General features: G+C 43.6%; 2 protein-coding genes across 2 annotated transcripts; both read left to right on the forward strand.

The window, feature by feature from the left end:
* The first annotated feature begins 1,086 nt into the window (after positions 1-1,086).
* Positions 1,087-3,684, forward strand: LOC128754382 (histone chaperone asf1b-B-like). Its single transcript, XM_053856959.1, has 3 exons — positions 1,087-1,415; positions 2,220-2,396; positions 2,826-3,684. The coding sequence occupies exons 1-3, from the start codon at positions 1,230-1,232 to the stop codon at positions 3,021-3,023; spliced, it is 561 nt and encodes a 186-aa protein (XP_053712934.1). The 5' UTR covers positions 1,087-1,229; the 3' UTR covers positions 3,024-3,684.
* Positions 3,685-4,567: 883 nt separating this feature from the next.
* On the forward strand, positions 4,568-13,738 carry LOC128753480 (cAMP-dependent protein kinase catalytic subunit alpha). Its single transcript, XM_053855219.1, has 11 exons — positions 4,568-5,060; positions 6,156-6,217; positions 6,361-6,489; positions 6,571-6,669; positions 7,862-7,944; positions 8,085-8,211; positions 8,478-8,573; positions 9,910-10,032; positions 10,116-10,175; positions 10,254-10,358; positions 10,603-13,738. Exons 1-11 carry the CDS (start codon positions 5,015-5,017, stop codon positions 10,726-10,728), a joined length of 1,056 nt encoding a protein of 351 aa, XP_053711194.1. The 5' UTR covers positions 4,568-5,014; the 3' UTR covers positions 10,729-13,738.
* Positions 13,739-14,884: the final 1,146 nt, after the last annotated feature.

Below are 14,884 nucleotides of genomic sequence, written 5' to 3' on the forward strand. Positions count from 1 at the left end.
TCTCTGACAGGAGTACAAAAAAACAACAACAAAAAAACAAGCTTGTCAAGACCATTGAATTGCGTGTAACAATACAGTCTGTTCATTGTCCATCAGTGAGTGCAGATGAGAACATGCTTGTGTTCTGGTTTGCCAAAAAAATAAAGTCAAACATGTCACATCCAAAAAAATAAGCATGTGCATGTCACTTCCAGGGCTCCGTAAGATCCAAATACAAACCATCACAATGAACCACAATATGATCTTCCTTTAGTTATTGTAAAAAATCTAATGTTTCTTTTTCAAAATTGCTCGTGAAAATTGTCTATTTATTTTAATTTGTAACAATGATTGAGATGTCAATAAAAATTAATAACACTTCATTGATGGTATTTTTGAAGGAAATTCAACACAGAATGTTTCACACACACAAAAAAAAAATTATGTACAGAGCAAACCCATGGATAATAATAACAATAATATATACACCTTTGTGTACATATTATTTATTACTACCTACTTGTTGTTTTCTGCTTGCTTGATTTTTTTTTTATGTATTCTTTTTACATTGTTTGCACCAAGGGAGTAGCGCTCAAATCTCATTGTACACTGTACAAGGACAATAAAGGCTATTCTATTCTATTCTACATTATAAATAGTACAATCACCTACTGAACGACCATAGGGAACCCAACACACACGAGCGGGGTAGGAGGTCAAACCAGTTCATATCAGCAGCCACCTGATGTCAAAAGTTGAAATAAACAAATAAAAGGAATTAATATTATTGTTATTATTATTATTATTATTATTATTATTATATGATTAGTATAAGTGTCAAGACTTGTTTTGAAGTTTTTAAAGTTGTGATTACATAAGTTTGGAGCTTGAAATAATCGCAAATCAGGAAAAAAAAAAACAAGGACTAGTACAAGTCAGAGCTACATAAAGTAGAAAAAGTGTCTTGTTTTTGGGTCATGTCTTGATTAAAAACACCTCCAACAGAAATATATATATATATATATATATATATATATATATATATATATATATATATATATATATATATATATATATAATACAAACGAGACATAAGTTGTTACTGTAAATGTGTTGAAACTTGATGTAATGAAAACAAATGAATCTCTTATGTGGTAACAATTCCATTTGTCCTGGTAATTGCTTACTCAACTGCCCATAAATTAATCCATGCGTCATCACTCGCTGACGATGAGTTCAGATTTTTATTGATGTACTCTGAATGTAATGCCTCTCTGTTGATGTCAAAAAAATGGACTGTTGTCTCTCTCATTCTGCCAGATCTTGAGTGGAAGATTATCTATGTTGGTTCTGCTGAGAGTGAGGAGTACGACCAGGTTCTTGACTCTGTTCTTGTTGGCCCGGTACCAGCTGGTAGACACATGTTTGTTTTTCAGGTGAGTTCCGCTTAGCCGAGGAAGCAATTGAATGCGCTGATGGAATAAAGGACTTGGGGTGTGTGATGTCAGCCGATTTCAAAGGGAAATACTGAGTGAATATTAAACAGTCCTTCCAGGAAATGGCAATGTTGCGATTGGAGTTTATGAAAGTTCCACAGTTTTTGCCACGCACCTCAACTTTCCCACAAATTCAACCAGTCACTGGAGTCTCCTTTTGCACACCCCTCCTTGCGTCATGCCCACAGATATTACAGCCAAGGGTCACGATTCCGACTTCTGAATCGATTCATAAATGTCTAGATTTCAATTATTTTAATGCATAATGTACTGATCTGGACTCCAGAACTCACTAGTGCAGCACTTTGTCTCCCGAACACTAAGCTGAATGGACCTAAACATGGCTGGCCACCAGAACAATCTCTCTCAACGCTAGTTCTGACACCCTACATCCCATTTTGTTGAATTAATGAGCTGTTGAAGTTGTACATTCATAGACACATCCAAAGAAATCTTTTCCTCTCAGACTCCACTCATCTAAACATCCATCATTCTGCCCCCTTGTAAGGAGCTAACAAAACAACAAACTACATTCCATTGGAAACTAGTCGCAAAGCATTATAATAAAAAATATACTTATTTTATCTTTTTTTTTTTTATTTAGCATGTACATTTATTGATTTATTTTGTGTGTTCTAATTCATGAAGCAAAATGTTCACCGCAATGTCTTTTTTAATGCTGCACAATGTGGTGGTAATTCATGAAAGTAACATTCCTGTTTCCTTATTATTCTTTTCCTTCAGGCAAATGCCCCTAACACTGGCCTGATCCCTGAAACCGATGCTGTGGGAGTGACCGTGGTCCTTATCACCTGCACGTACCGTGGTCAAGAATTCATCCGCATCGGCTACTATGTGAACAACGAATACACAGACCCCGAGCTGAGGGAAAACCCGCCCTTGAAACCAGACTACACAAAGGTATGAGGCTTTGTAGACAGGCCACTAATGCTAAATTCCATTTTCATCGGCTGACAAATATCACTGACAATCTACTGAGTTGAATAGCTTTGAGTTTGTTTTACAAAAAGGTTTGAGTCGGGGAGATTTAGCTGTAATGATGCCCTTCTTTAGATTGGTATTTGTCGCTTGAACTCAGATTGTGTTAAATCACCTTGATCATGATCAGGTATGAACCAGTGGTGCTCCACTTGTAACATTTGTTCACAACATAGCCACAGGAAATGTGGACAGAAATGTACTTTTAAAGTTTTCAGAAGCAAGCGAGTCCCAAATCTGAATGAAGCCAGTTAGTAAAGGTTTATTATTACATACAAACAATACAAGTCTCTGTGTGTAAAGTACGTGGTTCATGTATCTCCCTCTGTAACTTGGCTTTCACTTCCACAGCTTCAGAGGAATATTTTGGCATCCAACCCCCGTGTCACCCGGTTCCACATCAACTGGGATGGAATAGCTGACAAAATGGAGGACGGCGAGAATATTGACCCGTCCCCCAATGTTGGAAGCATGCTGCCTCCCTCGTGCTTACAAGGGAAGATGGCCCCGATGGGACTGATGCCTGACAATTCCATGGACTGCATGTAAGACCTTTTGTGCTTCAAACTTGGACAAATTTCCACACAATTGTTGAGTCCCGGAATGAGTCTACAACACAAGGGTATTGATGCTTGGGGCGAGCCAGGATTTCTTTGGACAGTTTATTTCGGTACCTCTCCTTTCCGCCTCAGTGCGCCAAATATGTCTCAGATGATGCTTGCGCTGAGGTTGCCAACCCTCATATGGGAACAGACAAACACATTTTTACTGCAAGCGTCTCGCGTATTAGAAAGACTCTTGTCAATGTTTGATACTAAAGCTTGTGTAAATTGTGTCAACTGTTCGATTGTAGGATTTGTACAAAAGAAAAACAAAGTTCTGAAGAGGCTCCTTGTTTGTCAAATGTGATGCATTTCTGGGATTACAATGCTATTTATTCTTGCACTGCCTTGGAGAATATTGTGTTAACTCCCGATTCAAGGTGCTGCTTCGTCTCTTCAAAAGCTCCCATGATATAATCAATACAGTCATGTTGATTCTGCATAATGTAAATATGATTTCTCCAGCACTTGCTTTTTCTCAATTTCCTTTTGTGTCCTTGCTCTCAAGTTTATGTCAGTCACATTATTGAAGTCAATAAAGTTTTCCTGTTTTCTTTTCTTACATGCCATGAAGTCCTCGTGCTTCTCAGAGCATCAAGAGCCGGTGACTTAAATGGTGCGTGTGTGCACGTCCTCCCGATGCCTTCCTTTTTTTTTTTTCTTAACTTTCATTCATAAAATGCATCTCAACCATTTTCCACTCTACTCGCCTGAAGTTGCTTGGCAACTGCAGCACCGACATGGAGTAAACGGGGGGTGAGGGAGGGAAGGGGAGGCAGTCTGGCTTCACCCCGTTTCTTTCTTGACGGTCACAGAATATGTTGAGTTCGTTTATGGTTCTTAGACACACCTGCAAATCCGTACAGAATGCAGCGTCTTCCCAGATTAGAATGACGTTTCTTGAAAGCGTTTCATGACGTACTACTATAAATAAACTGCGGCTGCGATGTATTTGCACAGCGCTGCTAAACGAGGCGTCAGAAAGAATCGCGCTCATTGTGAGCAACATTTATCCAAGAGTTCAGTCCTTCTGTGTGTCACTCGACGCGTCAGGGATCCGGGCAGAACCAGCGCCCGCGAGACTGCGCCGCGCGTGCGTCCACGACTGACCAACATTCTAAAAATAGCTGGGAGCTGACGTCACTATTGGAAAAACGTGTCTCTGGCGCGCAGCGATTTGTGAGGGGGCGGATGGAGCGGGATCCATGGCGGTGGATCACAAGCGACAGGAAGCGCGTGCAGTGTGTGTTTCGCGGTTAAGAGGAGCTAAATGGTGAACCGACAAACAATGCAGTCACGGGCGCATCATAACAGGTGACGTGCTTCGCTCCGTGGCGGGTCGTCGCCCTTGTTGATGTACGGCTCAGCACCAATCGCGGCGCTCGTATCATCTGTCGCGTCCAGCGCCGTCCAATCAGCACTCGGCTCGTGCACGTCAATCAAAGCCGGGTTCGGTTGAGTGGGCGGCGATATTCACTGGGCTCCAGTTCCGTCATTCTCCTCGTCTCCGGGGCTACGGGGTGGGGGGGCTTCATGTTGAGTCGGGCGACTTGTCGTCGATGGTTGCAGCTTTGATCGACCCTGAAACCCTGATCGAGAAGTCCCTGCAGACTCCGAGCGGGGGGCGCGTGGGGCTCGCGCGGCGGCTGCTGCTGCTGCTGCTGCTGCAAGGGACCGACGACTGGTTCGGCCAACGGTCCGTCCACCCAAGCCCCAGCCACCTGGAAATTACTGCCAACCCAGGGAGAGACGAGCGCGTGTCTTCCAGGCTGCCCGCTATTGATGCCTGCCTCCATCCAGACTCGCCTCGCCTGCTGTCAGCCCATCGAAGATCAATTCCTCGGACAAGTCCTTCACGGACGGCGCTGACTTGAACGAGCTCGGTCCTGCTTGAAACGGACCAAGGAGCCACGGATCGCCAGGTGTCAAGAAGCCATCATGGGCAACGCGCCCACGGCCAGGAAGGGCAACGAGATGGAAAGCGGTGGGTGCATCCGAACCCTCTTGAGACGCCGTTGTAGCGAGCGCGGAACTCAAGTATCAAGTCCGGACAATAGAGGCCTGTTTCACCTGCTCCATCACTTAGATCTGTATGTGCCACGCATCCGCCATCCAGGAACACATTTTCATTTCATTCCCTTGTACTGCTCTGTCGACGTCACCAAGGGAGGTATCTTCTCAGAAACGAATTATTACCAGTCTCTATTTGGGACTCGACATTTTATCATTCATTTCCACTGTTATTGCCCCCCACCTCAATAGGCCAAATACTTGTTTGTAGGCCACAGTGTAAATAGAATGGAAATATAATGCCGTGATCGACTGCCTACCTGTCCACGGTGTCCCACCTGAGAATACTGGGAATAAGAATCCTATACTGTTCATGAATGAAGTCAACAATAACAAGAACAGACGTGCCATTTCAATGCTATACTATAACATGGCTACATTGTTATTACAGTGCATACAATTCAGCCTTTTTTTTCTTCCATTACACTGAGATTGAAAAGGATATTATAACGCCCACCCCTCATGCTGACTTTTGCCAATTTTTCCAAACTGTGTGTGTCTGTTTTCAGTCACTTCTGAGTTTTGAGGTTGCTTCTCCCAAGTGGTCTAACAGTTTCTGGGTCTGACTGTTTGATTTCCTTTGTTCACTGACTTCCAAAATGTCACTCCTGCTATTGCCGTGTACATTTGTCTCCGTGTGATTCTAGCATATGCTTGGTTGAAGTACCCAAGAATGAAGGGCTGCTGCTGGTACTGCGTTGAATAGATATGGCCTTCGGTGAGACAGCAAAGAAAATGAAATGAGAAGGAGAGCTTTGCCTTCTGGCTAAGTTCTTTGTTAAGATAACTCATCACCTTCCCTGCTGCTGCCACCATCCGCTGCCCCATGGCCCGTTTAGAGCCGCTATTGGAGGTTACATGAGTCATAGTCCTCAAAATTACTGTCAGTAAACACTCCAAATCAGAGCAAATGCGTAACCTAGTCGAAGATAGATAGAAGATAACCCGAGTTGACAACTTGAAACGGCTGGTTCCTCCACAGTAAGACTGTCCCATTCTTCATCCACAGTTAAGGAGTTTCTTGCAAAAGCCAAAGAGGACTTCCTGAGGAAGTGGGAGAGCCCTGCGCAGGTTTGTGTTTTTGTTGTCTGATAGCTATACAGTCATAATCTTATAGTTCGTGTAGCTTCGTGTACCTGTTTGTTTCTTCTCGTTGTGCTCTGTAATGATGGTCTTTGTTACCTATGAGACTAAAAGGTGCTCTGTCTGGTTAGAACACCGCTTGTCTGGAGCAGTTTGAGAGGTTGAAGACTTTGGGGACAGGATCCTTCGGCCGAGTGATGCTGGTGCAGCACAGAGAAAACGGCCAACATTATGCCATGAAGATCCTCAACAAGCAGAAGGTCAGTTTAAAGCCGGAGACCACCATAGAGGGTATCAATTTATTTTTTCCTTACTTTCCTTATTCGGTCTGCGCCCTGCAGGTGGTGAAGCTCAAGCAGATTGAACACACTCTCAATGAGAAGAGGATCCTTCAGGCTGTCAGCTTTCCTTTTCTGGTGCGGTTAGAGTATTCCTTCAAGGTGAGATATAAAGTGTGTCTTTTGTTTTCATTTCACACGTCCTAACAGTAAAGCCTCCGTCCAGACCCGTAAACCTAAAACTATTTGACAATATTCTCATGGCGTTTGCTGGCAGGAACCAAAAGTGAAGCGACTCCATAATGGCGTGCGTGATAGATCAAGGTACTGAGGGCATTCACATTGAAAAAAAAGTTCTTTTTCAAACAGAAATGAAAGAGTGGTGCTCTCAACATACACACATACACTTGTACCGCAATTATATTGGCCGAGTTATCTTTAAGATTTAAGGATTAAAATCCTCAAATTGAGGCTTTACCTTGTGGGCACCGGCAAAAATGTCCCCACAAGTATTAGTATTAGAAAGTATTGTTAACCCAGGTACACAAACACATTTGTTTTTCCCTCTGGCAGGAGGCTACGGTCCATCCAGACCAGAACCTCCCGTCACAGGAACAGCTTCTACCCCTCGGCCGTCACACTGTTGAGTTCATGAACAGTGTTTGTTGTTTTATTTTATTTTATTTTATGGACAGCACTGTATTCCAAAGCACTTTCTCAGTTGGTGGGACCCCCACTGACCATGGCAACAAAGTTGACTCTGATTCTCATTGACGTCATGCTTTCCCCAGCCTCGCCACCTAAACCTAACCATCCAAACCACATGGCTTACATGAAACCAGGACCCTGAACCAAACTGACACCTAATGATAACAGCCTTGTTGTTTTGAAGACTTCATCCTCAAATTGAGGCTTGACCTTGTGGCGTCTGGCTGAAGGGCTCCACAAGAGGGTGTAATGATCTGACACACCTGTCATGCAGTTACTATGATGTTTCTTTCCGCATGTATCGCCATTAAAAACACTAGGATAACCACCTTAATCATCTGCACCTCCATGACGTGTTGTGTTTTCTGCTTGGTTTAATAGGTTTCAGTTTTGACCGCAGGCATTTATTTAACCCTAACCCTGGTAGTGAGACCTGCCATGATCGACAGTCGCTCTGACACAAAGACTAGAAGCAGACTTGGATGTAGCAGAGTTGTTCAGGTCTTCAATGGGAGTGAGTGGGAAGGACAAAGTTAGGAAGGAGTTACAGGTGACTTGGGCATGTAGAGAGACAGTGTTGGCTGTGTGCTACCAGGAAAAATAAGAGGGAGCTGCAGATGTAAAGATGATTCGTCTTCTCTGACAGGACAACACTAACCTGTACATGGTGATGGAATATGTACCAGGAGGAGAGATGTTCTCACACCTACGAAGAATCGGCAGATTTAGGTACGTGTTTGTTTGTTGTCTGTCTTCTCCTTTGTCTGTTCTGTTGGAATCCACCCAGTTCTGCCTCATGTAAAGTATTCCCTTCAAACTCTCTGCTGTGTGCCTCTCCCTCCTCTAACTGTGTGTTTGTGTGTGTTCAGTGAACCGCATGCTCGGTTCTATGCCGCTCAGATCGTTCTGACCTTTGAGTACCTGCATGCGCTGGACCTGATCTACAGGGACCTGAAGCCTGAAAACCTCCTCATAGATCAACAGGGTTACATACAGGTAACTGACACACAACTGTACTCCACACTTTAACAGTTTGATTTGTGGACTTGAACGTTTGTTATCTCACCATGAAGGTGCCCCTAGAACAGCGACTCACCCTCGTGATAGTTGACTCATTCAAAGCGTTCAAAGACACTAGACAAATGTTTGGTGTATGACAAGCGCATGCTGGCCAAAACATGAACATATGAACAGCCAGGTCTACAAAATAAACCATGTCGCCCTGGATGGTAAAGCATTGTCCTACTTTGTCCCACCACAAGGTTACAGACTTTGGTTTTGCCAAACGTGTGAAGGGCAGGACCTGGACACTGTGTGGAACCCCAGAATACCTGGCCCCTGAGATCATCCTCAGCAAGGTACTGGTGTCCTTTTTGTTTATCTTTCTTTAACTGAGATGGAAAAACCCACATGACATGAGCTTCATCCTGGCACCACTTCAATGTATTTTCTCAGAAAGACTGATTTTGTGTTTAGAGTTCTTTGAAATGGCTGTCGAGAAATGAGTGGAGAGGAGCTGCAGAAAAGTTCTGTTCTGTTTCAAGTAAAGCTCAACTACAAGTAAAATACGACTTTCGACCTGCTGGACTTACGTCCACCTGTACTTACGACCACAGCCAGCAGATGCTTATTTTTTTTATTCAGTGTCTGGCAACGCCTACGACAGTTAAGGCAGCGCAGTATCCCAGCATCTCACTCTCACACAGCCATCTACTACTGCAGTAGTAGCAACTATAACCCTCGCGTCTGCTATTTTGAATGGCAGTCGACTTACGTCCAATTCAACTTACAACCGGTTGGTTGGAACCGATCCCGGTCGTAAGTCGGATGTTACTTGTATTTATTTAGTCAACAAGGTCTTCATGCGTCGACGAGTCATGACGTCGTTGTGTTTCGTAGTGCGCAAGCGTCACTTGCCGCAATTTGCCGGAGGAGGAGAAATGGCTGAGGCGCCGGCACCACGAGATCCAAAACGTCCAAAAGAACATTTCAGAGTGCACATCATACAGAACATAGCTCTCAAACTACATTATAGCAACTAAAATTCAAATCTAAAGTTTCAAAACAACGTTTATCAAAGGTGTCTGCAACAACTTACATCCAAGTCTCTCAGATTTTGGTGGCACTTGCGCTCTGAGTAGGGAAGGCTTCCATTGGTGAGACACATCTCGCCACCTGTGTATGAGGTTATTGAGGAGAACAGGGAGCAAAGTGTGGCATGCCAAAATCGCATTGAAGTGAAGGCCATATTTCACTTCTGCGTTTTTAGGAGCCAAGAACACACCTTCCATAATAAAGGCAACTTGAAAAGTTGCTGTTCCTTGCACGAGCAGCAGCAACTTATCACCACAGTACATGCTTGAATATAAAATGTATGGCTGCGGCTGGGTCGTGTTTAATTGTAGCAAACTCTCTATTACCATAAATGAGTGCCTCACTACACAAAAATACAAATAATTTTGTTTCAAAATAAACAGTTGATGCTTGATGTCAGTAATTCCTGACCTGAGCGATTCATGTCCTCATTTTCAGAGGTCACTAGGTGGCGCTCTGGGGTTTATGAATGAACTTTCTAGGCAGTAGATGAGTTCAGAATGGTAGAGCACTGCCTTCTAGTGGCCTGTAGAACTGAAATTTCAGAGGGTATTGAGTGTGATTGTTTATAAACTTGCTATTGGTCTTTATGTCCTGCAGGGTTACAACAAGGCGGTGGACTGGTGGGCGTTGGGGGTACTGGTCTATGAAATGGCTGCGGGGTATCCACCTTTTTTTGCCGACCAGCCAATTCAGATCTATGAAAAGATCGTGTCAGGGAAGGTGAGCACAACACACAAATCAAAATGTCGCACAAATCAAACGACTGTCATCGTGAAAACGCGTCTGTTCTTTATCGTCTACAGGTGCGTTTTCCGTCTCACTTCAGCTCAGACCTGAAGGATCTCCTGAGGAACCTGCTGCAGGTGACACGCGTATCTGCCTCAAACGGTCTTCTCACCTTCAGGTTAACGTGACAGTGACAGTGTATATTTGGTTGGCAGGTGGATCTCACTAAACGCTACGGAAACCTAAAGAACGGGGTCAATGACATCAAGGGACACAAATGGTTTTCTACAACTGACTGGATTGCTATCTATCAGAAGAAGGTGAGTTGCTTGGTTTGGGAAAAAAAATGTTAATTTTAAAAATATTCAACTTATGTGTACAAATAATCCCACTTTGGTTCGCACAATTGAGAGTCATCAATAGACATCTGCATGTACTTTGAGGGTGGGAGGAAACCGGTGGTTGAACTCGTGACCCAGAACCTGGCATCGTTCTGCCCAATGATAGAGATTTAACCAAACATTCTGTAACACCAACATGTCTGCTGCGTCCATTTGTCCACAGGTGGAAGCTCCTTTCATTCCCAAGTTTAAAGGACCAGGCGACACCAGCAACTTTGACGACTATGAAGAGGAAGAGATTCGCATTTCCTTCACCGAAAAATGTGGCAAAGAATTCACCGAGTTCTAGTCTGAGTGTGGGAAAGACAGGAGGAAGTAGGGAGAGTCGAAGGTAGGCTGGTCCTGAGTGAGACATTTGGGGAATCGACCGTCTCTCGTCCGACCTGAGCAACCAGCCGCCCAGAAAAGTGGGAAAGAAAATGACATGAATGGAGAAATATAGCAGGTGGACTGAAAACCAGCAGTGTTACCTTTTTTGTTGTATTTTATTTGACATTCTCCCTTATTTATGGATGGCTTCACGACGGGGGTGTAGTATTTTGTTGACTGTACATCAGCTCTTTTCAGACAGGTGATCACTCTGAACCAACAGTTTCACATTTCCCCAAGGACTTCAGGGTAATGTTTTCACAACATAGTGGTGGGTTTGTGCGGTTTGTCCACATTTATTTCCCCCATTGTCTTTACTGTTGAAAGCCTTAAAACGTGTGCGTCCTCTTGGTCAGTTGGTCCTTCAGATAGTTTGACACGCTATTGAAACGCTCGGGCTCCTCCTCCTCCGCCTCCTTGGAGATGGTAACGTTCATCGCTGTTCTCAAAGTGACTCCTTTCGTTGTGGGATCGGTTGAGAAATCGTCTCCTAAAAGCAAGGTTGGAATGAATCAAGCACTCTTCTGATCGGAAGAACAAGATAAAGGAGGCATGAAGTAACCTGGGATAGAAGCCAGTCTTCTGTCAGGATGCCTCCATGAAAACTGGCGGGAGGCAGCGGGACAATCCCTGCAGAGATTACGGCGTGATATACTCATCCATGATGCACATGCAAGTTTAGATTTCAGCCTAGAGCAGTGTTTTTCAACCTTTTTTAAGACCCACTTGGTTGATTGAAAAAAAAAACCCAGAGATCCGCCATCAAAGGAACCTTGGTCAAGTCAAAATTGTTTGAAGAATTGTAGCAACTGACACTCAGCTATATTATTATGTTATTAGCAGAAAATGTGTTTGTTTAACATTTGATTCTAGTTTGGGGAATTTCCAGACAAATCTAGCATTTGCCTCAGCTTTATAACTTTTCTCTCTTCATGTCTCGGAGCGCATTTATTTGTTGTACATTTCATTTTCGGCCCACTTTTAAAGCTCAAACTAAACAGTTTACGAGTGTCAATGTCAAGTCCTGTTAGCTCTGCGGTACAGACAGCGTCTCCATCACTCTGTCGTGAAGGTGTGTGGTCAAGTGAGGGGCGCATCAGATCGGCTACTTTGCTGTGAGAGCGTGGGAAAGGGAGCGCAGCATAGATCTATGGTGCATAGAAAGAATGTGAATCCTTGTTGCAACATTGTCAACCACGCGTTTTACTCGTTCATGATCTAATGTCATCATATCACGCACCTCTGTGTCCGGACAAATGAGATCTGAGAACTGGCACACTGGTTGAAAAACACTGGCCTGGAGAGCTGCTCCACTAACATCGCTGTTAAAAAAAAAAAAACAGTATTCTAGAACAAGTATGACAGACGCACCGTCACCGATGCAATGTCTCCCACTCACTACATAATTGCACATACACAACGTGCAATGTGGAGCTGTATAAATCTGTGTTTTTCTCTTCCCAGACAGTGGCGCACTACTGCATGCTGTCTTGAAGTGGTTGCAGTATTTTGCTGGGTGCAAACAGGTTTGCATGTGTTTGGTATGCGCCCAGGGAATCAGCCCGTCCCCTGCTCTCCCATCTGAGAAGAGAGGAGGCTTTGATATTCATGCAGGAGAGCTGCAGGACGCTCCGGTGGAGAGGGCTTCTTAAAAGTTCTGGCAACCAACTGACCAAGTGGACGAAATGTATGCTTTGTTTGAATTCTTCTTAACCTGTCTGTAAAGAAAAGCAATTGGACAAGAGCAACATGTGAAACTGACGCTTTATATTTTCACACCTTGGAGTGGCTCACAGTGGAGAGGAAACACGTTGGGTTTGCTCTGTATCTTCATGATGGCGTGTCAGGTCAGTGGTGAACAGATGGCAAATAACTGTAAATCCATTTGCAACTGATGGCGTTCAAGAGTCCAAAACAAAAGCGTATATACTGCGGCTGATTCTGGAATCAACTGCAGTTGCTTTCACTCATGGTTCAGGATGTTTTCTATTGCGAGAATCACTGTCTTACGGTTTGTGTAACTGTGTTGAAAACATGCACCTATTTTTTGTGGTGAAGACGATGTAAAGAAAACTAAACTGGCTTTGTGAAGCAGATACTTGGCCTCTGTACTTTTTGTTTCCCCGAAGGAGAGAATGGAAATCAAACGAGGACTGAGCCAGATGCAGTGCCAATTCAAAATGGCCGCCGTGAACCGTTCCAGGATCTTCGTCCAAGTCACAGAAATAGACAAACGCAATCTGCATAATACTGATACTTCAAGCACGGAGAGAAACGTATATTGACTCAGAATACATGCAGCGAAGGGGGTGATAGTAACCATCAGGAATTGATCATTTTCCTGGTAACATTTTGTCCCCAAAAGCAATGAAGAAGCTCAAAACTGGATCCCAAATAAGCTGTGGAAATTTCTTTTTAAAACAAAGTTACCTTGTAAATGGTCGTGATGGCGACTAAAACTATTCCCATCACTACAAATGGGATGTTTTTATGAAGTCACATGTCCCTCTTGATCTTCATGTTTTCAGTGTCCATTATTGCCATTGATCGTGATGTACAGGAAGAGTGTGTACTTCAAAGATAACATGTGGGGAGAGTATGTGCACAGTAAAACCGTGCCAGGTCTGGTCCACGTGTCATGAACGGTTCCAACATGAGCGACAGGGAATCAAGTATTGATGTGGTCCAGCCTCGAACCAAGACTCAGAGTTATTCCTGTCAAGTGTCAGTCAGACTCTCTGCATAACATCCACACCATCAGCAGTCGTGTTTACTCATGCCTGAAGCGCTGCAGAAGGAGCTGGTCATGTGCTCGCTTTCGTTTTCCACCATTTTCACTCTGGGTGAGTCATATAACGCCACCCTCTCATGCACACAGTGACACAACTCCAACGGCAGCAGGCGAGGTACAGAGAGAAGGTGTTGTGGAGTTGAATGTTTCTCAACATCAGTGTCATTCCAATAAAGTTTGAACGGTGTTTCTGTGTCGGTACCTGAGATGGTCTCCACCAGTGGTCCCCAACCGTTTCTCAATTGGAATGTAGCCAGGGGGGGATGACGTCAGACAAGGCGTCATGCATGTTTGCGCGCCCACTAAGACTCTAAAACTCTCCTCTCGACCAGTGCCCTCACACTGACTCTGGTCAATATGGCAACGTTTCAACATGCCTTCAAAATAACCACAAATACACCACAAAACCGAACATAAAGTGTATGAAAAATTTCAATCACCATATTGTTAAATCAATGGGAGGCCTGAGCTTGTTTCTCTCCAGTTTCCTACTCATTTTGCGAGAAAGTGACCGAGGCTTAACCGAGAGAATCTGGTCGTTTTTCAAAATATATATATTTTTAAATAAAAGCTCCTTCAGACTCAGATTTCGAGATTTTTTTGCTTTGGATTTCGAACAAAAATCCAGAACTCAAACGCCCTTGAAAAAAGCCGGAAAAAACATAACGTGCGCGGACCGAACAGCTGACCCACGACGCGCTTTGTTATTGTGTATTGGAACGCATTGTTTCTTTTTCCATTCATTGTAATGGGAAAAATCGATTCAGATTTTGAACAAATCGCTTCTGGAACAGCCGCCTGGAACGGATTGTGGTCGAGAACCCAGGTACCACTGTAATTCATTATTTATTGTGCGGCCCGGTACCAATTGATCCACGGACCGGGGGTTGAGGACCACTAGTCTACACAGCTCGGGTAGAAGATCACCTAACAAGCAGCAAAAGCAACTCAAGCTGTGAGAAATTGGAGACATTGGCAACTATATGGAAACAATATAGGTTTATTTTAAAAATGTTTTAACAGCAGTACATCCGAAAACCGACACAATATTCACTTAAATGGATGAAGTAAGTCTAAACTACTGACTAAGAGAACCAAGAACAACTCACAACTTGTCTTTCTTTTCCCAGATTATTTCAAAATAATTTCAAGATGGTTTTTTTTCCCGCTCTAGACTTGTTCTGTTTTTTTTGTCTTAAAAAAAAAAAAAAAAAAAAACACTACTTAATTTGACCATTGTCCAATCTTTTAGAATGGACAATGGTTAAAATGACACAGACCTATT

This window comes from Synchiropus splendidus, chromosome 2, assembly GCF_027744825.2.
Source record: "Synchiropus splendidus isolate RoL2022-P1 chromosome 2, RoL_Sspl_1.0, whole genome shotgun sequence".
Classification (NCBI taxonomy): Eukaryota; Metazoa; Chordata; class Actinopteri; order Syngnathiformes; family Callionymidae; genus Synchiropus; species Synchiropus splendidus.